Consider the following 26,937-nt stretch of genomic DNA (forward strand, 5'->3'; position numbering starts at 1 on the left):
GGAATAGAGCAGAGAGGATTGGGAACGGGGTTAGATTTGGGTGTTCGCCGATTTCTTGCAATGCTTTTGAGGTTTTAATCATCGATTTGTTAGTTCTCAGAACCTATACATACCACATGTGCACTTATATATTACTCCGTGCTTTTGGCTGGCTCTAGAAAATTCAAACTTAGGAGACTCTCTACTTCACAGCTCAGTTCTCCATTTCACCTTTAAAATTTCAATAGTAACCCCAAGAACAGAATATTCACCCCAAACTCCTAAGATGAAATTCTTCGTGTTCGTTTTTATTCTAACTGCCTTTGCCATCGCCGCACCCGTAGCCAATTCTTCCTCTAAGCAATTCAGACTCTCGATGCAGCAAGCTGAACACCTGAAATCAATAAAAATATGATTGCAAGTCGCGCCGCGGTGCTATACACCGTCATACATGATACCGATTTGGAGATGGCCCAGGCTCTGCTTCGCCATGACCATATTGATGCCAATCACAGAAACCGGTGGCTCGAGGATTTTTTGATATTGGTAGCCAAGGGTGGAAATTTCCCCATCGCGAACGGGTTCGTGGTGGATGGCAGACGGAATGTGGGCAATTTGAAGAGATCGCTATATTCTGTACGGAATCGCTGCATCCAGAGGGCCATTCAGAGGATGATAGAAGACCACAGCTCTCATTAACCCTCTTTGGTATCGTCGCCGAGAGGAAGGATTGGTGGTCTCTAAGATGTGGCAGGATTCATTTCAGGTAGCTCCCGTGATATGCAAGGTTAGCTGTGCTCGACATCAATACTACTTTTCAATTCCATACATGCCCCTCTCCGACAACCCACAAATGTCACGGTAAAACTTTAACAATTTGAATTGATTTATAGCACCAAAAACATGAGGAGTAAACTTGCAGACCACCATTAGGTGATAGCTTCTACAATGTGTGTTGTAAGGCTTCAACTGTTGCCCAGGTCCGCGTACCACAGATTGTTTCGGCGAACAATCTGTGAAATCGAGCATCAACGGTCGAGGTATTTACTTGCTGAACTATTAAACGCGGTCGGAAACCAGAATGTGGATGCTATGAGTGCACTCGCAGCAGCCTTGGTTTGACTTGACTTTGCCGGTCTAAAAAAGGCTCTCGACCAGAGTTTCTCCTCCAATTCATTTCTACAACCACGATGGACGATTCCACTTTAGCTTTCCCGATTGATTAGCTAAATAAGAGATAGTGCCGAGAATCACAAGATCTAGAAGATGGGCTCAAGTTGCAAAACCCTCCACAGCAATCTTCAAATGCCACAGCCATCGAACCCGACGTCGGTCATACCCCCTTCGATAGCAAACGAACAAAAACACTAATACTTTGCAGATCCCAGTGACACCCACATCCCTTGCGGCAGATTTCATGAAACTTCTACACTACAATGACACCCTCGCTACACCAGCTCTCAAACTGCTCGATTTGTACTTTTGCCTGTGGAAATTCCACGTCGTCAAGTCTGCCGAGAAGATACGACTCGGGGAAGAGTAGTGACAGCTTCAATGGTTAAATGAGTGGCTATCGAGCGATAGCAATATCGTTCTACAGCTCTGCAATGAGCAGACTTTAGCACCGTTGGATACCAAATGGGCGATTGAGGCCTTTTGCAATCGCGTGATTTTAGCGTTGCAAGTGAGAGATCCTTAAGCCTGCCATTTTGATGGACGTTGATGAGGTCTCAGAATTTTGGAGCGCTCGTGGGCAAGAACTACATTCGGGTAGTTCTGCTATCTAATCCTGTTCTCCACTAAATACCAACACTGATCCTAGATGAGGCACATGCAGCAGCTGGTGAAGGTTCGCTGGGTTTGGTGACAGAGTGTCAACGTTTCACGGCTGTTCATACACCCAACGCTTAGTTTAGGGCATTTACTTTCGAGCCATAACTCCTCCTAATTTGCCATGAACTTGCGTTATCAAGTATATAAAAAAGTTTGCTCATCATGTGGCATTCTGTCCTTCCCCACCCCCGTTAGATCGCCAGCTTGTAAACTTCTGTATTCTCCCTTCAGGCTTCCACGGCGAGTCTTGGACCGAAACAAACGAATCGAAGCAAAATGTCTGTCTCCGTCGATTCAATGATTGTTTTATGCTAACATCAGTAGACTGTGACTCGGATCTGGACCTTCACGCCATCTGGCATGAGTTCTCTGGAATACCGACATCACCTCCATGTCTCGCCACCGACTCCGAATATCCTCGGCAGATTCCCTCAGGTGCGGTTGAGCCTGCAGGATATGAGACTTCATGGTCTTCCTTGATCGAATGCCATTTTCATCCCACAAATAGGGTACACGCGGTGAACGAATGCTGATGCTAAAAATTCGATTAATTGATTAAGTCAACTAACTAATGAAAAATATCACTAAATGGCAGTTTACTAGTTGAACACCCACCAGTGAAAGAGGGAATGCGTTTATTAAATGTGATTGCTCTCAAAGATCTACGGTAACACAAATCTCGTATCCTTCTGCACTTATGCAGTGAGATCCACTTAGGTGCGTCAGCTGAAAAAGAAAGATTGATGAGCCCTGGCAACAGATCTGACCTAGGCTAAAGCCTAATGAACCTATCTAGCGATTTGTTTTTCTTTCGCATTAATTTGCAATCCTAACAATCTTGAGCTTTTTCAATTTTCTTCACCCTATCCCAGCTCAGACTAAACAGAATCTATCAGTATGGATTCTAACCGCATTGCCCCTATGGCAATCTCCTCGCTTGGTGATAACGGGCATTTCCTGTTGGAAAACTACGTTTTTAAACCACCCATATAACACAAGAGGAAGATACTGGAACCATGTCTCTTACTGGGGTGGATATTTTCAGCGACAAAGAGGTCAAGCTGTCGCGCCCGGCTATAGTAATGGTTGATGTCCCAAACATCACCCATATCGAATATGCTTTTCACAAGTACACCAGTGTCAGAGAGGAGTCAAAGTAATAGACAGGGGCATTTTTTATCAAGCCATATTACGTTTGGATTTTTCTAGGGTATTTCACAAAATATATGGGCTTTTAAACGCTTGCTTTCAAATGCGTTGGTGTGGGTTTTCCTGTACTGGTTACTGAATGTAAAGGCTCAGTCAATCAATGTAGTGGAAACTAAGTACCCCTTGAACTTCGATTTATACGTAGTAATAGTCAATTATTCAATATTGTCTTTGTATAAGTTGGTGGTTGTTGTATTGAGGCCCCAGCTGGTAGTAGCCACATGACATATCTTATAGTAATTAAATATTGCACGCAAATTCATATCAAAACTTCACCGATAATGATCTACAGTGACAAAAGGTTGAGTTGTGGAACATTGAAAAGATCTACGTGGAGATCTAAAGGCCACGAATGACCTCACTAACCATAAGAATAGGATCTAGAGTCTTGAGTTTAAGTGAGGCATTTAGCGGTACATGGCGGTGAGAAAAATAATGTAATGCATCATGTAACCAAAAACGCAAGCACCTCCTTGGCGACAGAAGAGATAGAAACCTCGAATTGAGACCTGCAGATAAATATTATTGCTGTAGTGTGTTGAGCGCGTTGGGCCACGAAGTCTGTAATAGACCAATGAGGTAGTAAGCTATGCCTGACACCCTCAAAGCCCTTAAAGGTTCGTGTTTAGCCAAGAGATTGGCAACATGACGCAAGTCTGCACTGCCCTAGAGCGCCGTTTGTCCCACTTATCCGATGTTGTATAAAGCCTCCTCTCTCCAAGGTCCATATCTTCCTCAATGACCTTTCGTCTTTTTTGTGTAATACCTAAAGAACCCTTCTTTCAAAAGTAATATCTTAAAAATGGCCATCAATCAACCAAGCATCGAGCAGCGTGGCGGGGAAATCCTCAATGTTTTTAACAAGACGTTTGGAGACCTTCTCGCCAGGGACCCTGCTGCATTCCAGGTCAAATTCCGCAAGATGGCCGCCTCGGCGTTTGCCTTCTATCGGGGTAGCGCTTGTCTCTTCTACCATGACATCGAGCAGGAGCAGCATGTCGGCCCCTTCTTAGATAATAAAACAAAGCGAATCTGGATCCATGGTGATTTGCACGCAGAGAACTTTGGCACCTACATGGATTCTCAGGGTCGTCTAATCTTCAACGTGAACGATTTTGACGAGGCCTATGTTGGCCCCTTTATCTGGGACATCAAGCGCTTTGTAGCCTCAATCGCCCTAATCGGTTACACGAAAGCTCTCAGTGACCAACAGATCACCCGACTCGTGAAGGTGTACACCGCAGCGTACCGCGAGCGTGTTCATACTTTAGCCACTTGCACAAACCAACATGAGGTGCCACACTTTACCCTAGATACCGCCAAGGGTCCGTTGCTTGATGCCTTACGTTCAGCCCGTACACAAACACGTGTCGATTTGCTCTGCTCGATGACGGAAGTCCATGATTCCGAGCGACGCTTTACCTTAGGCGGTGGCTCAATTGAGCTGAGCTCTGCCACACGAGAGAAAGTCGAGGATGCATTCAACCGCTATCTCGAGACACTTCCTAAGTCAAGGGATGACTGCGCCAGCATGTACCGCATCAAGGATGTAGTGGGGCGTCGAGGTGTGGGTATTGGCTCTGCAGGTCTCCCATCATTCAATTTCCTACTGGAAGGCAAGAGCGAGGCGCTGGAGAATGACGTGGTGATCTACATGAAGCAGTCCGCGGCTGCAGCCGTCTCCCAGCACGTCGATAACGCGCCCAACGCCTACTTCCACCACGAGGGTCACCGTACTGTCATCTCGCAGCGCGCTCTGCAGGCGCAAGCGGACGCATGGCTCGGTTGGACTGAGATAGATGGTGTAGGTCAGCTGGTGGCAGAGGTTTCACCTTACGCGGTGGACCTAGACTGGTCCGATATCAACGATCTGGAGGAGATGGCGGCAGTGGTTGCTGACCTTGGTACTGCCACTGCCATGATGCACGGGGCTGGAGACGATAATGCCAGATACTCAAAACTGGTGCCATTTTCTCCTGAGAAAGCCATTGATGAAGCTATAATGGCCGATGAGGTCCGCTTTGTGGATGTCCTTGTAGGATTTGCGCATGAGTACAGCGCCCAGACACGGCGAGACCATCATATATTTGTGGATCTTTTCCGCAATGGTCGTATTCCAGGCCTGCCTGTTGATGGCGAAAATTGAACCCCTTCTTGTCGTCGATGAGGTCTACTCACTGCACTGTTCAACCCACGGATATTTCCTCGCTATGTCTGGTGAATCAGACGTACTTTTCAGTTGTTTCATAACTAGGCCTAAAAGGGCCCCTTTATGACGCCATTTATCTATTGATATTAGATTAGGCTTCATCAAGTTGATACTAGTGGGGTCTTCCCTTGGTTTGCACAACCTCATTATTATAAGAACTCACTATTCATTCTGTGGAAGAGTCACTCTTACTTGTAAAACACCTTGACCCACAGTCGAGAAGGAGTGAAAACTGTGCTTTGTGGCTGGATAACAATTTTTGAAAAGCCGTAGCAACATGATCGTCTGCGATCTGTGCATACGACCTCCAAATTACAAATATTGGTTTTTCGCTTAAGATTCGAGATCTTCCGAAGACATCTTATCATTGCCCTACGAGAGTATTGGCTTGAAAGATGCTTCACTGGGTACTTTAGTTAGGTATTAGTACATATGAATCAGACTTAGGCCACATGATATAGCTTTTCTTCGCTCTACGCCCTGATGACAGATGCATTCTGTTGCGGCAGAAGTATTATCGGACCACAAATTATCAAGGCAGGAGGGCTGGGAATACGGCGCTCGATAGTGAAGAGAATTCAGTCGTGAATGTAAGAGTCTGGTGATTGGTTTGCATCTATCTAGGGCTGAATCTATATTTCCAATGATGATCCTTGGAAATATGAAGAAGATCAAGATGTTACGCTGGTCTTTGCTTCTTCAAATACTCTTGGAATACTCGAATACTTGTCCCCAGCACCACGGAGAGGTGCCTGCCCAACGCTGGGGAACCACAACAAGTCCTTGGCGAGCCAAGTCTTGCATTTATACAGACACAGGGCTCATTGGCTGTGAGGGAGCGCGAGTCTTACATCGCTGGGCTCGTGGCAGCGACAGTTGCAGTTACGGAAGCTCTGAAGCCCGCAGGCAAAAGAGGGACACCATCACACATCGGAGTGTGAGGACCGAAGTCCTGATTTAGTTTTGGGTTGAGAATCCGGCCCCTTTTATAAATTTTTGGCTACGTCTCTACCAAGGAACCAGTTACGCAGATGGTAGCGAGAAAAAATATTTCGTTGGTAGGCGTTAAAGCCATCGGAACGACGTTGAACTGATGTTTGGAGACGTTGTGGCCTACAGACTCAACTTTCAACCTGGATTCATTGCTTTCAAAACCTGTGTTGAGTGTGGTGCACCACTTTCATCAACTGTTGAAAAGACACTGATACCGCAAGAATACGATTCTCACATATCATTGGATTTGCAATTAAATCGCCCAACGCGGTGGCAGACTACTCTGCCCGTTTTGACTATGGTCACTAGCCACGGTCACCGTCTCTTTCATGAGGGCTGAAGTCCTTCAACCGATGCCGCAATAATGGGTTGGAAACTTTGTGGCAGACAGTCACATTTGACTGTACCCGTACTTGGCCATAAGACGTGCCTCCCATTGATCCCTCTACAATCCTCTTTGCCTAGTCTCGCGCTAACGGTACTTTTCTGTGTTACTGGCAACCAACTGATGTTGCCTCTACTAATACTTCTGCTACCTGTCGGTACGGAAACTATGAACATACTCCCAAATCCAGGGTATTGGTTATTTTCCTTGACGGAGATTCAAAGTCTAGACCTTGTTGGAAAGCCCAGAATAGAAACCCGAGTCCAGTTTCCAGGACAACTAAGTTAGTCATTTCAGCTGCCATGGTTCATGTGATGGTTCCTCGTCGATGGCCGCCCACCTCGCGGGACTGCAACGCTAGTATCACACTGATGAAACCCTGGACCCAAGAAGCGCCGGTTGCACCAATCAAACACCCCGCATGAACGTGAACCGACGCAGGTACGGTACTGCGATGCAGATCCCAGGGACGACCCACGGGACAGTAGATCACGGAGGTTCTATTTGTGGCCCGCAGAAGAAACCGGAAGGATCTGCAAGGGTCCAGACACGATCCACAAACCCAAACCTGACGGCCGTCAGTGCCTGATGGAACAGGACTTGTTGCTTAGGAGGTATTGCTGGGGCAGGAAAGTATTTGGAATATCACACAGAGTTTTGGCAACAGAGATCTGATCCGCGGTTCAGTTGCCCTCGCAAGAGAGTGATTAGTCCTTCGTCGAGTGCGAAGCTGCTGCTTTCTCTATCTGGCCTATGGAACGTTCTAGAAGCTATACGTTCTGTCCTGCACCTTCCTCGCAGAAAGTATACTTTCTTTGAGCCCGACCCATCCACTCCATCTGCCAAGTTCGATCACCAGTCTGATATCTCTAGCAGATAGCTTGTAGGAACTATGCTAATTATGCAAGGACAAGATGGTAGATCTAAACAAAGTCTCCGGTTTGTGCACTGGAGGCCGAGAAACCGATTGGTCCCGGCCGACCCACAAAGTTTATTTCAAGCACCCAGCGCATGTTTACCATTACTCTGGCGACCGAGAATATTTACGAATAAAGTTGTTTCCTTCTACAATATACTATACTTCGTCAGCGCGAGATCTTGGAGACAGTACCCGATTTTCCATCCGAGTTCTCGGACTCTGAGATCTAATCACGAGAACAACAAGCAAGTGAATAAGAAGCCTATAGATAAGCTTTCGATTAATTTCAAGCTTGAATCCTTCTGAAAACCGCATTCTCGCACCGAGCAAGCCTTTCCATGGTTTTCAAAACTCAGTTGTCGAATTGATTCGGGATTCGGCTACTGATCGACGGTCCCGCTCACAATTCCACGCTGTTAATTTAACTTTTTCCTGTGGCTTGAGTCTGCCAGTCTTGGGCTGACTCGGAAAACCTTTATTTCTCGTCAAACATGACTGGGGTGTGGCTCGAAAATACGTCGTATGCCTCAGCTTCTACTCTACAGATCGCTCTTCTTTCGACCATCCATCCAATCAAACACAATCAGACCTCCGAATTCAACCAGGCATATTCCCTCAGATGATAAGATTCCAGAGACTTCAGAAATCTCCAGGCTGCCCTCTGGCTACTGTGTCCTGATCTTGCTACGAGGATACTCATCTCGGTTCCATGGTTCTTTATATATACGGTTCGTACTGTACGTAGTGTTCCGCAGACCGCATGAGACTCCGATAAATTTCTCCAAGATTAGAGAGACAATAATGAGGAATTTACACGCGGGCCTCTTTCGAGAGCACCCGCAACAGGACATCTCACAACCTTGAGGACTCCCTCGATGTTGTTGTATCTCCAAAAAATGGTGGTTGATCACTTTCACAGCTATTTACATCATTTTTGTCACTTTTGTTCTTGGGATCTAACTTTTTTAAGAAACAGTTTTTTTGTTATTGGAAAGGCCAAAAAGATTATCAATATGTTCGATCGCCCTAAATTCTTGTTACGGAAGCCATCTACATCTGTACCGGAAGAACCCATACTCCAAGCAAGGTAGGTCAGCTATGGGTCGACAGATGGTTCAAAGCTCAACTTGTGGTATTCTTTGAATGAGCTCTCGATTGAGTCTATGAATTCATAGCCTGGTACAGAGAGCACAAAATCTGGGGCTATTCTTCTGTTCTAACCGAATCAAGTCATGGTTTCCTTGCAATTGCACAAATGCCGTGATATCTTAATCCAAGCAGCCCCATAAAGACCATTTATCCTTTTGGTCTCTATGGAACCGGCCAGCAATCCTATAAGCCCAGACAGTACTCTCAGGATCACTAGCCGGTTGCTGCGTCGGTACGTAGGAGGAAACTGATGCTTGGCCAAGGCCACGGGTTCTATTTAAGCTTCTCTTTTCCCTCGTCATCTCGCCTTTGCCAGGAACCTCAATTCAATAATTTCAAGATACCCATGCTAGGAATCATAACATCTATAGGGCACTCTGCCCAATCCCGAGCACACGCGCGACAACCAGCTTCACATTTAGGACGTAGTAATTGTATATTTATACAATCATGCTGATGCTTGAACTAAACGCACGTATCAGTAGATTTTATGACCATTTTCTGTGTGGTCCTCAAGATCCTCGCGTATACCACCCCTAGCAGAATGTCCAGTCTTCCTCAACATCATCCATGTGCATCACGCTGCAACGCGTGACTATCAGGCTTCGCATTCCGAAACACTCTGTCTGGCATAAGTTCTCTTGTTGCTGTTTAGCGTCAAACCCGCTGAGATCAATTCCGAGCATTCTTCATCACTACAGTCATAAATGTGCGGGCAATACCTTCCCAGTCTCCACATCTTATCAGCATCCTTGACAGCAGAGGTATGCTTATAAGCAGAGGGACCGGAATATGTGACTTTTTCCATCTTCTCTGCTATCACCCGCAGGCGCGACAATGTTTCATGGGTAGTGCGTTTCACGTTGGCAGCCAAAGAAACAGGTGTCTTGTCATCGATTGCCATGTCCATCTCAATGCTTGTATCATTGTGGCGCACAGCAGTGGAGACACCAGTGTTGAGGTAGGTGACGTTGACCCAGACATCATGCGGCACAGTTTCAGATAGATTGTACTCGGTGCAATAAGCAGTGTCGCCCTGTGGGAACCCAACCAGATAGGAATGGTTATAGGATTCCGGCCACTCCACAAGGCCACGAGCACTGACTGGGAGTAACTTTTGTTTTTTGTAATGATAGACTTCAACACTGAGGCTCAGCATGATGGTGACTGCGCTTCCGAAATATGTGACCAAGCATCCTGGAGCCGTCCACCCCGAGGTGGCCACCACAGCAGCACATGCGCACCAGAGGCCCGTCAAAGCGAGCTTGACGAAGTCGATTGTGGTCTCGAGGACAGCCATTGTTTCGATGATAGTGAGTCTCTCTGTTGAAATGCAAACATGTAAGCAAACTTTGATTTCATGTAACGGAGTGGATCCTGAATCTTCAGAGTCCTGTCATAGAGACGGGTTATCGCCAGCGTGTCACTGTCGATCACAGAGCGTACTCTGACCGCCACTCTACCCCGCTCCTATCAATGATAAATAGTCCATTCTTGGGAACCTGGAAGTTCCCCAAGAATCAGTCTCTGTACTATTCACATAATACATCTGTTCCGGAGCCATCTTCGTCTTACCTAGTTGACAGGCCCTATCCTGTAAACACTAGAACCCCCCTATACTTTACATTTCAATAGGATTTGGTAGGTTGGAAGCCTCGCGTGCTTACATTGATTTAGAGACAATGAGATACCATCCAGGTAAACTCGACTGGAAAGAAGAAAAGAAATTCTTGTTGGGCTGCACCAAGCCAGAGAAGATTTTAGCAGGCTTTTAACCAGCGAAAATGGAAAATAAAAACATATTCCCTATCGCTTGCTTTACGTGTAATTATTTGGGAGGATCGTAGTTCGCAGGTAGCTTCCTTCGGACACGCGGCTCATACACTGCAAACTTGAAGTGCCAGAAAAGACCAGTAGTAGAAGCAAACTAATAATCGTGGTAGATATAAGTATTAGCAATCTCTGCCGACACTAATCAAGTAGTGAAAAGCGGAGTATTTTGATAGGAAAAAACTCGAGTATACACTCACATTGTCTTAGATTTAGCCCCCCTTGATGGCCCAAAACCTTGGGACTCGAAATGGTCCGACGCAGGTAAAAATGTGGAACCTGAACTGGGCCCGAACCTTCGTGGCGCGGCTCTAACCTTGCTGGGCTGATTCCCGGCACTTGAACTAAAGCTTGGCTATTATTCAAGCTTTACTTCTTCGGGAAGGACCCACTTAGCCGCCCCCACCACGGCCTTAGCGAGTATCGAGGCCTCAAAAGCTAGTAGGAAGGATTCAAACGATTACGCGTCGCCGTCAAAAAAGTGTTCATATCTGGGTATAATACTGCCCTAAGTCGAATTATACTCTAGAGGAACCGTACTATATTATTCAATCTGAACATTCCACACAATGGTACAGTCCATCAAACATCAACCTGTCGGCATGTGCAGGCTAATCTTTTGAATCGATAGCCACAGCAGAATATCTATGCCGTAGCCATTCCTACATGGCTTTTGACAAGCCTAGCCGCATACATCCGCACAGGATTCGCCCAACCTTTCAATCCACAGTTTTCAACAAACACGGCTCTGGCCATCTCACTATTGACTTCGATCGGAGGCATAGTCATGTACGTGCGCACGGGCCAACTCTCTTTTATTGGAATTGGGCTCTTCTTCGGTGCGCTTCATCTTCTCGGCTTTGTGCGCTTGTGTACTGGTCAGCCTTACGGCGACGCAATTTGCGGGCTGGCTTCTAGTGTTATGGCAATTTTATCGATCCCAGGCATTGGCGCAGCAAATGAAAGATTAATCCCGTTGGAAATGGGTGGTCTTAGCATGTATGGAGGAGTGGTGTTTGCGAGCAAGTTCAGCATATGGTCACCGGTTTCACTTTCTCTTTTTGTTATTCTGCTGGCGTTTTGTTCGGACTTGAGTCGACATGGATGGAGAGAGTAGCAGCAATGAGAGGATAATAATGTTGATGACCTTGTTTGTACGCTAGTCCTGATTCGTCCTAGTGCCGTGCATATGCATCTTTCTGTTGGAGCACCTGTTTTGATGGTATTGTTCTGTCATCCTGATACGCACTACTCATGCATTAGGGTTAGACCTGTATCTATACTGGAAGACGCGCGCGTCGCGCGCATCGGCCCTGAAACGATGAAAGGGAAAGGCAGGAGTGAGAGGCGAAAATAATTGATTTGGATAGGGATCCGAAAGGAATATGATTATTCATGAATATTTGCGAACATGAATGATATGAATTGAATAATATGAATATGAATATGTTGAGATATGTGATTGTCTGATTGAATCTCTGTAAAGTATAGGGGGGTTCTAGTGTTTACAGGATAGGGCCTGTCAACTAGGTAAGACGAAGATGGCTCCGGAACAGATGTATTATGTGAATAGTACAGAGACTGATTCTTGGGGAACTTCCAGGTTCCCAAGAATGGACTATTTATCATTGATAGGAGCGGGGTAGAGTGGCGGTCAGGGTACGCTCTGTGATCGACAGTGACACGCTGGCGATAACCCGTCTCTATGACAGGACTTTTGAAGAGTCAGGATCCACTCCGTTACAATCTCATTGACTTAAGGAGTAATCTTTTACCTGGGCGGGATGCTCCATATATATCTCTGTTCCTAACCCTTGCTATCAGGTTCAGCCACCATGATGCTCAATACAGCCACCGTGATACTCAACACTCCCACTCGATGGCAACCACCACCAAGGGTGCCAGTGACCATCCATCACGGCTGTGAAGGGCCCCATTAAAAACTTCAAAAAAACCCCTTTTAAAGGAAAAGAAGGAAATGGTACCCGTGCGACTTAGTTTCTGCCCGAGATCCATAAGCCGGGCGGTATCACTCAATGCCAAGCCCTCTCCGAAACCATTCAAATCGTTCTCGCGCAAGAGGTTTCGTGAACGCATCAGCAATTTGCTCGGTAGTTGGAATGTATTTCAGCTCCACTGTTCCAAGGTCTTGGACCTCTCCTTGCCACTTGCGTCGGATTTTCATATGCTTCGTGCGGGAATGATATTGTGGGTTCGAGGACAGGGCGATGGCTCCTTGGTTGTCACCACAAATGATCGTTGCAGTTTTTCCTTGGCTCATGTTTAACTCATTGATTAGTCTTCTCAACCAGATTGCTTCGTTGGTTGCTTGTGTCTGGCCTAGGAATTCAGCTTCACAGGTCGAGAGGGCAACGACGCTTTGGCGCTTCGATTGCCAACTAATCCGTAACGGGATAAGACCTCGCGATAGGGACAGCAAGAGGTTCATACACTCCGCCGTTCGTGTTGTGAAGAAGGTGAGGCCGAGGGCGGAAGACGCGATGGAGCACGCGCCGTAGTGACGCCTTGGTCTTACCTCTGTTCTGGCGATAAAAGGACTCCCCACAAGGCTGTTTCACAGGTGGTGATGGGCTGCTCCTATGTACAATGGCATGAAAATCAGTAATGGTGTTCGTATTTTGGAGCGCAGGATTTTGCATAATTAAATGATATAGCGTAGCAGAGGGCGCGATAAATCTCTCATATTATCAGGAAGAATGGACTTCTTAAGCTTCCATGCAGGAAAGCTAGCAATCGAATGTCCGCACCGGTTATCGGCTCGCATCTCTGGTTTATTTGTTTTTACGTAGGATATGCTGCGTGGTTTGAAGCGATGTGGCCAGGAATATTGGATAAGCCATGGCTTGCGTGGAGCACTGACGGTAGTACTGGATCCTTAGGGCCACACTGGTGAGCTCTCAAAGGTTCACTGTCAATCATTAGCCACTAGATGGAGAGACATTTCAGGACTCACATGTTCCGGTATTTTGCACCATGGGCGAAGAGACAGAAAAGAGCTCCGTTGTTTTGGGTTGGTGTATATTGGTCGGAATGCACGGCCCTGGTTGATTCGCATCGTCTTTGATGTCAGTCCGCTTTCAGACAGGATCGGGCTGAGGTTCATATACTTGCACGAAAAGTCGCTCTTTTGCATCGAAGATCCATCTAGGAGCCAGGCAGTGGATCAGCTTCATCGGCTGCTACGGTGAAGAGAGACGTTCGCAAAGAAAGTAAGCTTTGCCTATCCAATCCAAGTCTTATCTTTTTCATTGGCTGGCAGAGTGGCACAGTAAACCTGCTGGTACTAGACTGCGGCAACATCCTCAATATCCATGGATATCCACATATCCTCTCCGCAGATTGCGGATATAGTATATCACCCAATATCCGCAATCCTCAATTTTGTGGATATGGTATACCACCTAATATCCTCTGGATATTTGAGGATATCCAGTGGATATCAAACAGGCCAAACATGCCTAGCCTCACGACTCTTTTAAGTATGTATAATTTATGCAGTTTCCTACGTATTTTTAATGTAATCATAGTGTAATCATTAACTTTCAAGATTTCAATTTAGTAAATAAAATTCCGTTATCTCCATATAATATCAACTACCTTAAATCAATCTGAAATCCATCAGGTAACCTAGGCTGCTTTCGAATTCGTCCTGACCGTCCCAGCATGCTCTCATCTATTGGCATTTCTGGAAGGTCATCGTCATCTTCATCAAGAGATTCAGATAATCGTTTCTTTGATCGCTTACGCTGCACTTGCTTACTTTGATCATTATTCCTCTCATCATCTGAATCATCATTGCAGCTCCTCTTCTGTTGTGTGTCCTGTATGCTAGGCTCTTGATCCTCCTCTTCGTTGTCACTAATTGGCTCAAGAGTTTCAAGATGGAGCATTGGTTTCCGAGCTTGGTCTAATAACGCAGCTTCCCCAATAGAGAGATACTCCTTAATAACCTCTATCTCCTTCTGCTCAACGTCAAAATTAGTGGCGAATTGATGGAGCATTAATCCTCGGATGGTACTTGGTTTCAATTGACCGCGACGATAGTGGCAGATATCGCGAGCGCAATTGAATAATCGCTCAACGCCTGCACCACTAGCTGGGATCGAGAGAATATCCCGTGCTATCCTCGCAAGGATAGGAAACTCAAGCTCATGGTCTTTCCAGAATGCTCTTGGCTTCTGAATCTCAATCCCGCGGGCAAGATACCTCGCGATCTCATCATCTTCAGGCTTTGAGAGCTCATCCTGGGGCTGGTTTTGAGATGCACAAGCAGCATCTAGATCACCATATTCATCATCCGGGGCCTCTCTCGTGGTATCTTGTAAGACTGTATTATCTGAATCACGGTGAAGTATCTCTTTATATCGTTGAAACTCTCGCTTGAGAACTCCATGATAGTGATTAATATAGTCAATATCACCTTGCCAGTCTGACGATGCGAAATATCGAAGTTTCTTTGATGGGCAAAGGATTGTCGCGAGTGCATAGATATCGCCATATGATTCATAATCAGTCGCAGTGTAGTACTTTGAGAGCTTCCGCTTAGCAGTCTGAAGAGCCTGGAGCATATGCTTCTTCCAGACAACACCTTTATTCTTCAACTTACACTCAGCTTCATCTAGATGAGAGAAAAGCTTGTTATAAATACTATAGATGTTGTGTGTGGTAACATCCCTAGTCTTTGATAACATAGTGGTGAAGTCAAAGAAAGGCTTTGTGAGAAGAAGAAGATATTCAATCTGTCGCCACTCTTCTTGATCAAGTTTAAAGTGTAGATACTGATGATCTATACAATACTGGTCATAGAATGGTTGTAACCTTTTAGCACGATTGAGCATTATGAAGGTTGAGTTCCATCGGGTTTGGACATCCTGAATAGGAACCAAACGAGGCTCATTAGTTTGAAGAGCCATAAATGACTCCCGGCGTTGTGGGCTCGCATTAATAAAGACCGCAAGACCTCGGATCTTAGACTTTCTTATTAGAATAAACTCAGAAGCCTAAGGGAGATAGAGGACTGACCTTCTTTAAGGTATCTGCAATTTGCCGACTTGAGCCAGATTGTTTAGTCTGGAATGAATGTGTTCGCTCGTCAGGCCACTCTAGTTCAATCTCTTTATTAGGTGGCGTCACTTTCAGCTTCCCAAGAAGCTCATTTAAGCTTAATTGGATCACATGCGCAATACACGGAACTCGGAAGATTAAGGTATCTGGTTGGCTCTGCGACTGAATAGTCTCTTGGATGTTCATCACCAAGGTATTGTTGTTAGTTGCGTTATCTGTTGTCACAGATAAGACACGATTGGTGATTCCATGATTGTTCAAGAGCTGAGTAACGGTCTTACTTAGATTTTCACCAGTATGAGACCCATAAAGATGCTCAAATCCAAGAAGAACTTCACAATAATTCCAATCCTGATCAAGAAAGTAGCCTGTGATAGCCATGAAAGCTTGCTGAAATGGCGATGTCCAGCAATCAAGCGCTAGTGAAAGGCGACTCCCATCTGGAAGTCTTCCAAGAATCTCCTTCTGGTCATTTTTGACTGCAGAATCAAGATAACGTCGTATGCTTCGCGCGGATGGTATATCGATCTTGCTTTGAGCTTGTTGAATGACCTCTACTAGGTCCTTGAATTGGGTATGCTCCACGATTCGGAAGGGTAGGTGAGCCGCTGAGATAAAGTCTAGGATCGCTTTAACGAGACGCTCCTGGGAGAAAGGTTGGTGTTTTGGGATCGATGGCTTTAGGATAATTATCAAGATTAGCAAAAGAGATATTAAAAATCTTAATAATAGAGTAATATACCATCTTTCTTAGTAGCTGATCAACCCTCTGAGTAACTGGCTTCCGAGTACAGGTGCCTGCCTTAATATGTGCATTCATCGGTGATGACCCAGCACGGCGATATCTTGGATGAACAAGGGTACAGAGGCATGATATGCACATAACCTTTGGCTTGCCAGTCTTCTCATGTGCAACCTGATTGAAATTGTCCCAGACACTTGAAGTCTTTTTCCCATCCCAACGGATAGAGTCTTGTATATCAGGTGTTGATCCAGACTCTGTAGTTAACCACCAACTTATAAAGCGCTTACGAGATTCTTCCATCTCGCTACTAGGCTCAGAGGAATAGAGGACCCAATACTGCTGAAGAGGGAGGCCAACACGCGTAAGCGAGAGGGGTGCAATCGGAGATGAAATTTGAGACGTAGATGTCAATGGAGTTTGGCTGCTAATAAGCTCAGAGATATCATCTGAATAAAGAAGGTCGGTATTTAGACCTAGATCTGAATCAGCGCAGAAGGAGTAGTGGGATTGAGATGCTTGTGAGTAAGACATGGTGTACTTGATCACTATGTCAGAGAGAGAGAGAAACTTACATATAGAACGAGCTGAAAATATCAGAATTATGGCAAATATGCTGTAACTCGTAAGTTGCGGGTGCGTACTTGACATCTCTTACTTTTGATGGCGATGATTGGCTATTACTAATCACTGGTGTGGATATTTGAGGATAATTGAGGATATATTGTGGATATCCGCATGGATATCCTTGGATATCCTCAACCTTGCCGCCATATTCACCAAGTCCGCTGTCAACAACATTGGAGCTTCCGACCGGTAATCTTCGAGAGAATCTATTTAGAATCATTATATACTTGAAAGTTAGGCTTAGATCATTAATTTAAAGCTAAATTAACTAAATTTGACCGGGAAATGGCGAGTTTGGTCAAATATACTTAGTTCAGCTGAGAGATGCTATACTTCTTCCATGAGTAAATATATATTTCCATGGTAAAGTAAAGTGAAATAACAAAAAATCATGGTTTCCCCCTAATACACTTTGAAAATAAAGATTGATGCTATAAGTAATAATGAAGCTAATAAATATTGGTTAATACATAGGTATTACTTAATATTTCATTGGGAAATAGGATAAATAAGGGTAGTAGTATGGTCAGGACCAAACCTGTGTATCTTTTGTTCTGAAAAATAAATTAATAAGCTGTATAAGAGGCACATGACGACCCCTAAGTAGATAATCAAGCGAGAGTTATGCTAGTGCGGATATCCGCAGAATATCCTCATATCCTCGCGGATATCCATGGATATCCTCATTGAGGATATGGTATGAAAGTAATATCCATTATCCTCAATTTGCGGATATGGTATTGAGCCTAATATCCAATGGAGAGGATATGCCGCAGTCTAGCTGGTACTGTAATACATCTCTCATATGCACCGTCTGGCTTGCTGGTCCATGATGTATTCTGTAAATGTCAGTACAGCGGAATTTAGTACTGGGTCAAAGGGGAAGAACCTATCCAAATGCCTCGGGCACAAAGCTTGCTCAAATTGTAGAGCAAATTGCTGGGGGTAGAGGACGTATTTATAGGCTTCTCGGCTTGTGTTACTTACAAGCTTGGTAGGTGTTACGAGCCAAGTCTTGATGAAAAAGAGTGCATTCAACTAGAATACTAAACATGGGGAAAGAAAGAAAGAAAAAGAAAGAAAGAAAGAACAACACGCTGAAACAATTAAGGTAGTGATGCCTGAGGCCTCCAATCAAACAATGTAAAACACGAACTACAAAAGGCGGTGGAACACAGCAGAATCGGTTCAGGATCATTGATCCTGAATTCTTCGTGACAGTAGGAAGCGTTAAATGGCACGCATCCTAATTGAGGGCAGTTGAAACCCATGTCTTCTTTTTATCGCAATATTTGCAGCGACATTTTTTCATGGAGATCATACAAGGGGCAATGGAATATGAAGATATTAATATTGTATTGCGGACGGAGGAGAGAAGGAGAAAGAGAGAGAGAGCGAGAGATATCTATCTATCTACTCCATGGGAGACTATCCCAATGTGGGATGTCACCTGACATCCCCAACATCCCCCTCATAGGCTCTCATGCCTCCTCATCCTCCACAGTTGACCAGGCAAAACAAGTGATCTTCTTTTCAATTCAATAACAAATGCACTCTAAAATCTTGTGCGTTTTCAACCAATAGGAGGGCTCCATTCAGAATGGAAATCCTATCATGTTGTCCACTTCATTTCTTCCCTTTCGCTCCACCCTGTTCTCACATCCCTAGCTGTGTGATTAATCCGGGGAACGTTTCTTCTCCGAGTGGCTTCGTGAAACCATCTGCCACGTTGGCTTTGCTCTCGACCCTTTCCAGGTCAATGTAGCCCTTGGCAGCAGCATCTTTCACAAAGGAATATCGCATGTTAAGCCATCTTGTCGAGTTGCGACCAGTCTTCTTGTTCAAGAGTAGCTGGGTGTTGATGTTATCTGTGTAGATCACCAACGGATCGTTTGCTCTGGGAAAGCCAAAGGCTATGGCAAGTTTGAGAAGCCACATGCCGTCCCGTGCAGGCTTATCAAGTGCACACCATTCAGCGGCCGTGGTTGACGGGGCCATAATAGTCTGTTTCCTGGTTGACCATTGTATTGGACTGCCTCCAAAGAACCAGACTGCGCCCTCAGTTGATTTGTAATTCAAATTGTCTCCGTGTGAAGCGTCAGCATAGGCATAGAACTGTAACTCCTTCTTCTTCCCGAGTGTGATCGCACGATCTGGATGCTCTCGGAGGTAACGAAGGACCTGCACCATAGCTTCTTGGTCGTGAATAATGGTATTCGCAGATTTGTGTTGTAGCTTTGTAACATAGAACCTGATGTCGGGGCGCGTACGCATTGCCAACCAGTTCAGACTTCCCACAACTGATAAGTAGTCGTCATTGTCTTCAAGGGTCGAGGTTGCATCCTCGTGGCCTTCGGACCAGTTCCATGTCGCCGGTAATGGGATATTCCTTCCTTTGCAGTGCACCATGTCTGCTTTGTGTAGGATCTTTTGGACATAGGCTTTCTGGGACATCTGAATAGTCCCGGCGTCGTAGTCTCGCTCCAGCAAGCAGCCAAGGTACTGTTTCGGTTCACCGAGGTCTTTCAGGGGGTAATGCTTGCTTAGTTGAGCGATCACGGCGTCAATCTCTTCATCAGAAGGAGCAGCAACAATGAGATCATCAACATGAAGCATCAGGATGGTCATCTTTGCACCGACACCTTTCTTGTAAACACAGGGGTCATCTTCCAATGATTGGAAACCCATACCACAAAGGGTCTTGTCTAGCTCTTCGTTCCATAGGTATGCAGAATCAATCAATCAATCAATCAATCAAAGTTCAATTAACCTGTTGCAGTCTAACTAGTTGCGTATAACTATGCAGGCGCTCCCTCCAGCGGAAGCAAGAACTCGTAGCCAAACGCCAGAGCTGGGGATTTACCCAAAGAGGAAACAGATGCTTATTTGAAAAGAGTGCGGAAATCAGCCCATTTCCTGCCTGCCAGCCCGCAAAACAAATAATTCCCAATACAAATGAAATCCCACAATGATCGTCATGGAGTGCACCCTCCATCTCCCACCCTTCATCTTCCTGCCATGCTTCACTCCCTCACATCACCATCCCTCTCCTCCCCTTGCCTCCGTTTCAATTGATGTTGTGTTGGCTACTGGCCAGTTCATTGGTCCAGCATGTTTGTCGACTGTCACCGAGCCTCTCGATACCCGGTTTCGCTCGCTTCGTTGTCGTTTACCCATCGTCTTCCACGCCTGTGTCCATGGCCCGTTGGCCAGTTTGTTCGTCGTCGTCGTTGTTTCCTAGCTCCACATGTTGAAATTGCTGGAGGAGACCTATTTGGTGCATAAAGTTGACCACGTAGCGGGTGGCCTGCGGGTGAGACACGATCTTGTCGTAGTCTGTTTCTAATCCCTCGATCCGGCTGATCTGCCCCCACAGTCGCATGCGAAGCTTCGCGTACAGTGAACACTGCATGATAATGTGCTTTGGTGTTTGAGAGCCCTCCCCACAGCTACATATATCCGAATCTGCAGCTTTGAATTTGAACAAGAAGTGCCGGATACCGATCCTCATCGTGCGCATCTGAATCAAGATCGCGCACTGCGGTTTCGACAGTCCCTCGTATAAGCGGAGGGTCTTCTTACTTGGCGCTTGCACCAAGCGTTTTGTGGGTCCCGTAGTGGGTTCCCGCTCCCACTGCTTATTCCAACGTTCCCGAATCCTTTGTCGGACTGCCCGCTTGGCGGCTGCGGCGAGACGGATAATTGGTTTATCCGATCCGTCTCCGGTCGCGACCTCCATCCCCATACCGAGAAGCGCTGCACCCTTCGCTTCCTCATCGGCAAATTCATTGCCGGCCACGTCAACGTGTGCGGGGATCCACCTGATGGTGATGTTAACGTTGTTGTGTTGATCTTGCCTCTGGTTCTGCGACCGGATGGCCCGTACGTGTTCATAAACTCGGGTGAGAACGTATTGGCCAGACGGTCGCTGTGGGTTTTGGACTGCCTGAATGGCAGCCTGGCTGTCAGAGAAAATTATCACTTCACGAGCCGTGTGTCCCTCGCTGTCTCGTCCCTTGTTGTCTTGTCTAGCTGCTGCTAGTGCCATTTCAATGCCGTTGAGCTCGGCTGCATATACTGTGGACTGGGAGTCTGTGCCCAAATATCTCCGCTCCGAGGTTACTCCGTGCAGTAAACAGGCTGTAGACGCACCAATGTGTCCTTCATAGCCGGTCCCGTCCGTGAATACCATTTTTGTCCGTTTGTTTTGGTCCATGACTGCCTGCTGGAAGATCTGGCTGTGGGTTTCCAATGCCGCTTCTTGGCTCTCGATCACGCAGGTGATTGGATTCTCCCATGGTGCAAGGACAAATGCTCCTTTCTCCTCCCACACCTCGTTGTCCAACTTCAGTGTCTTCCAAGCGATTGCTTCTGTTGGAGACCATCCTCCTCGCCTCCTTTGTGCGGGCTTCCTTGGTTCTTTGGCTGTTTGAGGGCACGCCCACCGTGGGCCAGTGAGGACTCAAATGGCAGATTCCTCGATGGTTTGGTGTAGTCGTAATTTGATCGGAAGCAAAAATAGTTCCACATTCAGTGCTGCGCCTGCAGTTCCTCGAAATGCTCCACTTATCAGGATTGCCGCTCGTTTTTGTAGCTTGGTTAGCTCGTTGGACATCTTCTCCATCTCTCCGCGTGGCATAGATCTTGCCTGCGGGCAGAACCATGCGGACACCCCCCACAGAACCTGTGGGATGATTACGCCCTGGTACACCGTCCGCATGGCTGTCAGTGATGAACCCCACGTGGATCCTGAGATGCCCCGGAGGGCTCCAAGGCTGCCGGCCCCCTTTGCAAGCATCTTCTTCCGGTGCTTTGTGAAGTTCAGATGTTTGTCGAGCCAGACACCGAGGTATTTGGCCGTGTTGGATGGTTCAAGAATTATCGGTGGTTCTCCCGGGACCTTGACCGGCATGCCGTCATGTCCCGATGGGTCATCGGGAATTTGCCAGATATCAGTCAGGTCCGATTGTGTCTGTGTGCTGGTTTGTGTACCGGTTTGTGTGTTGGGTTGGACTATGTTTTTGGTGGTCCGTGGGTTTGTGAAGTGTAGTAGTTCGAATTTATCTGGTGCAAACCTCGCTGCATGTTTTCTGGCCCCTTTATCTGCTTTCTAAAGCGCTTTCTCTAACAACCATGTGTTTTGCTCATAGCTGTTAGAGACTGCCACAATACAAACATCGTCGACCCATCCGTACGCCTCACTTTGGCCGTACCAGGGGTTCTGGGTGCACACACGGACCAGTGGTGCGTTGAATAGAAGGAACAGAATCGGAGAGATCGGTAATCCCTGTGGGATGCCAGTCGGTGTCGGGAATTCTGTAAGACCCCGTTACGAGGGTCTTGGGACTTAGGTGGATTCGGGCAATAGAATGGAGAAAGCAGTAGACAGGTTCAATGCTGAACTAATCGCTGGAGTCCAAGACTCCAGCCTCTGAACTGTTTATATACAAATGTGGGGTCATGTGAGGTCATGAGCCCTCGCATTGCGGGTCTCAGCCCTGGGTCCAGTTCGCACCTGCGAACTGGCCATCTCGCAGTCTCACACAGACTGCGAGATATATATCGTCAGACCTGCTTAGTACTTGGGTCCTGACAAATTCCTCGCTGAGGTAGCCATTCGGCAGCTTAATTCGTGTGGACCGATCTGTGAGGAAAGATCTTGTCCACGGGACAATATTTCCTAGTCCCATTTGTTCCATATTGAACAGTAGCCGCTCGTGTGAAACGTTGTCGTATGCTCCCGCGACATCGAGGAGCAGCATGCTTGCTGCCTTACCTTCTCCCCATGCACGGTGCACCTTGTCGAGGATCAGCTGGATGGCATGGTCGACAGAGATGCCTTTCCTCCCGCCGAGGTGTGTATTCGGGAGCAGTTTGTGCTCTTCCACCATCCACGCGATGCGTGTAGCGATGATCGCCTCCAGGATCTTAACGAGTGTGTTTAGCAGAGCCACAGGCCGGTACGATTTCGGTACTCGGTAGTCCCGGGGTCCTGCCTTCCTGAGTGTTACTGTGACAGACGTTTGGAAGTGTTTGGGGTTGTATCCGATGGTAAGGCATGCGTCGAAGATTGCCGTGATGATCGGGATGAACCGTCTCTCCGAGGATCCCTGTGACAGAACTTTCCACACCTTATTTGGCAGTGTGTCAATTCCTGGTGCTTTGTCTGGTGGTGCACGTTTTAGCGCAGCCCTGACCTCACTCTCTGTGATGGCCGGCATCGGAAAGGGGGCACGCTGGCGTGAGTTCGCGATGTCGGAAAGGTCCGCGTCAGGTGGTCGTGGAAAGAAGGCACTCCGTAGTGTTTCTACCTTTGCCGCATCCGTCTCCGCAAATATATCGTTGTTGTCGTTAATGTTAGCAGATCGTAGTGCCGGCATGACGCTGCCTTGTTGTTGCTGGCCCCGATTCCTGGCCCATTTGGACACTCTCCACAGTCCCTGTGGTCCTTGCTCAACGGCCTCCTCGATGAACTTTCGGAAGCCCTTCCGTAGTGCACTCTTGATGATCCTACCTTTCTGGTTGCGTGCAACCCTGTACGTTTCCCAATCATCGGCGCTGTGCGTGGACCGGTATCGTCGGAACTGTCGTCTCGATTCTTTGACAGCTTCTCCACATTCCTTAGTCCATGACCGATTGGCCTGTGGAGATGGGTTGGCCCAAGGAGTCGACTCTTCTACCCCCCGCTGTATAATGTTGATCAGTTGTTCTACCGCGTCGTCGATCTGACGCGGTGTGTCGAGGGCCCATGATCGTAGACTGGTCAGGTTCTGGGTCACAAATTTCTCGAGTTTTTCCGTGTCCATGACCTTCCAGAGTCGTCGTTTTGTGTTGTTTGGGGGCGGTGGGGTTTCGATGTCCACTATTACCCGGATTGGCAGGTGGTCTGAGTCTGCGTGGCAATCCATGGCCACTTCGCACACCACCAGCCTGTCTGTGAGAGTGGGGGATCCGAAAAAGAGGTCGATTGTGGTTTGGTCGCCGTTTTGGTCCCTGGTTATTGTGCCTGGCTCTAGCCACAGGTCGAGATCTGCAGCGTCGCACAGCTCGATCAATTTGTCGGATCCGGGGTCTTGTCTGCTATCGATACCTCCCCATGCTGGGTGGTGGAGGTTGAAATCTCCAAGTAGTATGATCTGATCACGGGGGTTTAACAGTTCATGTAACATCTCTACTGTGCTAGTGGTTCCGCATTCATTGTATATGTTGAGTACTCGGAGCATTCCCAGTGTTGGCGATAGGAAGCGTACTTCCTGACAGAATGCACTGTGTGCATGATGTGTCCATTCGGTCCCGAAGCGTTTCGAGATATATATGCACACACGAGATTTCCCTCCTGTCTCCGCACTAGACGGAAACAAGAGCTCATGTGTTTGCTTCAGTGGGTGATATGTTGTGTCGCTGTATGGGTTTTCCCATGGCTCTTGTATCGCAATGATATCGGCTTTTTGGACAGCTGCTTTCGACAGAAAGTCCGCCATAACGACATCTCTCGAACGGTGCGTGTTGTATTGTATTATTGTGAGTGGTGTATTATTCATGAGTCTTATTGTCGGTGTGCTTCCTGGTGAATTGGCGTGTTCTTCTCTCGTCCTGGAGGCCTGCCCTGTTGGTGAACCTAACAGCTGGTGCTGACATTGTGAAGTCAACCTGGTCCTGGTGGGCCCGCTTGTTGCGGCCTCTCTGTCAGGACCCAAGTACTAAGCAGGTCTGACGATATATATCTCGCAGTCTCACACAGACTGCGAGATGGCCAGTTCGCACCTGCGAACTAGACCCAGGGCTGAGACCCGCAATGCGAGGGCTCATGACCTCACATGACCCCACATTTGTATATAAACAGTTCAGAGGCTGGAGTCTTGGACTCCAGCGATTAGTTCAGCATTGAACCTGTCTACTGCTTTCTCCATTCTATTGCCCGAATCCACCTAAGTCCCAAGACCCTCGTAACGGGGTCTTACACTCTCGGTCCTGGGGTGTGTGCTGGCTTGTCGTAGCCGAAGATCGGTGCATTCTCCTTGCCAAGTGCGTTCTCCTTGCTAGGTGCACTCTTCCTTCGAGTCTGTTGTGCACGGTTGTTCTGGTCGATCTGTGATAGAATGGACGATGGTTGGTAGTCGCTAACCGTCTTGGCCGCGACTGAGGACGCAGATGTGAAGGGCTGTAGCTGAATTGATTCAATTAGGGCTAGGCCAACATGCTGTTTTACATTCATCTTGAGGAAAGGAACTATCTGACGCGGGGTTCTCCATAATAACCCCAGGTGTGGGTCACGTGGTAGCACGTGATATCCAATGGGCTCTGGCCCGTGACAGCAGACTCGATTACGGATATCGGGTCTGCGTCTTCGTCTTCCAGAATTGTGTGCTCTGTGCGTGCTCTCTTTGAGACCTGGAGCACTTTGCTAAAAAGGCCTTTGCTTCGAGTCGCTATCGATGAGGAGGTAGATGCAGATGCACGGCTCTGTGCTCTCCGTCTCGGAGGTTCAGACTGTACCCCTGTTGGTGCGTGAATCGACTGGCGAAGCGATTCCCCAATCCGTTCTGCCTCATCCCTTCTGACCGTGAATGTTGGTCCCCGTAGCATGTCCTGGGTCTGGGTTTGGGCTTGTATCTCCTGCGAACCATGTGATGGCTCTGTGGTATCAATTTCCATGGCGTCTGTGGCATTGGAAGTTGATTCCTTCTCGCTAATAGTGGAGCGAGCGCTCTTCTTCGAGCTCGCTGTCTTGGCAGCTGTTCTGCTGTTTGATAGCCTTGATGATCTCGGTGGGCCGCTTTCCGTCGTGGAGATCCTGGAGCCGCTACCTCCTGAACCCTCCTCCCTCGTGGTGGTGGTAGTGGTGGTAGGGGATGCCGGAGTTCTTCCTGTATCCTGGATCGAGAGGTATGCCGGAACCCGGTGGTGTCGCTCTCTCGCCTGCGCGAGGATCTGCACTCTCTCGATCTCCTTGATGAATTCAGGACACCGCTTCGACCATCCGTTGTGTGCGCCCCCGCAATTGGCGCACTTGCGTTCGCTGAGTGTGGCGTTCTTCTTGCCTCGACAATACCGAGAGTGGTGTGTCTCAGCGCAGAAGACGCACCTGCTTACGTTGGAACAAGTGTTTCCTGTGAAGGGCTACAGCTGAATTGATTCAATTAGGCGGTGCCTGCATGCTGTTTATCTAAATCTTAGAGAACCGTAAACAAGGGAGCGGTCAACTGCTGTATAGTGTTCCCTAGGGCGGTCAGGCTACCCGTTCGGCAGTATCGGGTGCGGTGTCTGCACGGGCAAAGCCCGAGCCTCAACGTGGCCCTGGCCCGTTACATTTCCTATGTGTCCGTAGCGTTGACAGTTGTGACATTGGCGTATACGTGCAGCACGATCGTATAAGACCGTGGTAAGAACCTCCGAGTCCCACAGTGTCCCAGTGTCGATGGCTTTGTTGGCTGTGTGTGGTAAGGTAAACTCGACGATCAGGGATCCGGATTTCTTGCCCTCGGGAAGGACTAGCCAGGAGATCTGCACGATCTCAGCGTCGTCTCTCCAGTTGAACAGGTTCTCCGTCAGCAGCTGTTTCATAATTCCCTGTTTCCGGTCCTTAATTTCCGCCGCTGTGTCAATTCCCAGAGATCGCACGTTAACGTCGTGCACAACAACCCCCCAGCTCGGCAGCCGCACCTCCGATCCCTTCCACAGATGCTTCACCCAGACCTGACGGTGGCATCTCATGATCTCCGCCTCCTTCGCAGTCCGCAGACTCAGCGAGAGATCACCCGATTTAAGCTGCCTGGCTGCGACAAACTTTGCCGAAGCCATCGTCAGTCCGGTTACCTCCTTCGCTCCCTTCACCCGGGCTTTCAGCCAGCTTGGTGATCTCGGCAGGAGTTTGTGTCCGGAAGCGCTTTACGCCATCGGAGTCACCCAGTTTGACGATGATCTTTCGGTCGTGGATGAGTTCGGTGGGGGCTGCGGGGTTGGTCGACGCACTGCCA

The 26,937-nt window shown here is 47.5% G+C and overlaps 8 protein-coding genes across 8 annotated transcripts in view; 2 read left to right on the forward strand and 6 right to left on the reverse strand.

Annotated features, from left to right (window-relative positions):
- Window positions 1–1,220: 1,220 nt before the first annotated feature.
- N7529_002106 (uncharacterized protein) lies at window positions 1,221–2,292 on the forward strand (the record flags this gene model as incomplete). The annotated part of the gene is made up of 4 exons (XM_057237637.1): window positions 1,221–1,311; window positions 1,368–1,521; window positions 1,564–1,663; window positions 2,137–2,292. Coding segments are annotated over 4 exons (501 nt in total), but the record flags the coding sequence as incomplete, so codon positions are not given.
- Window positions 2,293–3,823: 1,531 nt separating this feature from the next.
- Window positions 3,824–5,167, forward strand: N7529_002107 (DUF2252 domain-containing protein; the record flags this gene model as incomplete). Its single annotated transcript, XM_057237638.1, has 1 exon — window positions 3,824–5,167. One exon carries the CDS (start codon window positions 3,824–3,826, stop codon window positions 5,165–5,167), a length of 1,344 nt encoding a protein of 447 aa, XP_057102325.1.
- A 4,045-nt stretch (window positions 5,168–9,212) lies between these two features.
- N7529_002108 (uncharacterized protein) lies at window positions 9,213–9,976 on the reverse strand (the record flags this gene model as incomplete). Its single annotated transcript, XM_057237639.1, has 2 exons — window positions 9,213–9,258; window positions 9,399–9,976. The coding sequence occupies 2 exons, from the start codon at window positions 9,974–9,976 to the stop codon at window positions 9,213–9,215; spliced, it is 624 nt and encodes a 207-aa protein (XP_057102326.1).
- A 4,144-nt stretch (window positions 9,977–14,120) lies between these two features.
- N7529_002109 (uncharacterized protein) lies at window positions 14,121–15,218 on the reverse strand (the record flags this gene model as incomplete). The annotated part of the gene is made up of 1 exon (XM_057237640.1): window positions 14,121–15,218. The coding sequence occupies one exon, from the start codon at window positions 15,216–15,218 to the stop codon at window positions 14,121–14,123; it is 1,098 nt and encodes a 365-aa protein (XP_057102327.1).
- Window positions 15,219–15,519: 301 nt separating this feature from the next.
- N7529_002110 (uncharacterized protein) lies at window positions 15,520–16,867 on the reverse strand (the record flags this gene model as incomplete). The annotated part of the gene is made up of 2 exons (XM_057237641.1): window positions 15,520–16,236; window positions 16,478–16,867. The coding sequence occupies 2 exons, from the start codon at window positions 16,865–16,867 to the stop codon at window positions 15,520–15,522; spliced, it is 1,107 nt and encodes a 368-aa protein (XP_057102328.1).
- A 1,749-nt stretch (window positions 16,868–18,616) lies between these two features.
- On the reverse strand, window positions 18,617–19,588 carry N7529_002111 (Ty1/Copia family ribonuclease HI; the record flags this gene model as incomplete). The annotated part of the gene is made up of 1 exon (XM_057237642.1): window positions 18,617–19,588. One exon carries the CDS (start codon window positions 19,586–19,588, stop codon window positions 18,617–18,619), a length of 972 nt encoding a protein of 323 aa, XP_057102329.1.
- Window positions 19,589–22,640: 3,052 nt separating this feature from the next.
- On the reverse strand, window positions 22,641–24,441 carry N7529_002112 (endonuclease/exonuclease/phosphatase family protein; the record flags this gene model as incomplete). The annotated part of the gene is made up of 2 exons (XM_057237643.1): window positions 22,641–22,697; window positions 22,759–24,441. The coding sequence occupies 2 exons, from the start codon at window positions 24,439–24,441 to the stop codon at window positions 22,641–22,643; spliced, it is 1,740 nt and encodes a 579-aa protein (XP_057102330.1).
- A 1,753-nt stretch (window positions 24,442–26,194) lies between these two features.
- N7529_002113 (uncharacterized protein) overlaps window positions 26,195–26,937 on the reverse strand; it is a gene marked incomplete at both ends in the record, with an annotated part of 1,132 nt that continues 389 nt past the window's right edge. Inside the window, 2 exons of the mRNA XM_057237644.1 lie at window positions 26,195–26,686; window positions 26,748–26,937. The exon at window positions 26,748–26,937 is cut by the window's right edge and continues 389 nt beyond it. Of these exons, the coding sequence (XP_057102331.1) occupies window positions 26,195–26,686; window positions 26,748–26,937 (682 nt within the window). The remainder of the gene's footprint in view (window positions 26,687–26,747) is intronic.

The sequence above is a fragment of the Penicillium soppii genome (genome assembly GCF_028829465.1).
Source record: "Penicillium soppii strain IBT 18220 chromosome Unknown utg000002l, whole genome shotgun sequence".
NCBI classification, from domain to species: domain Eukaryota; kingdom Fungi; phylum Ascomycota; class Eurotiomycetes; order Eurotiales; family Aspergillaceae; genus Penicillium; species Penicillium soppii.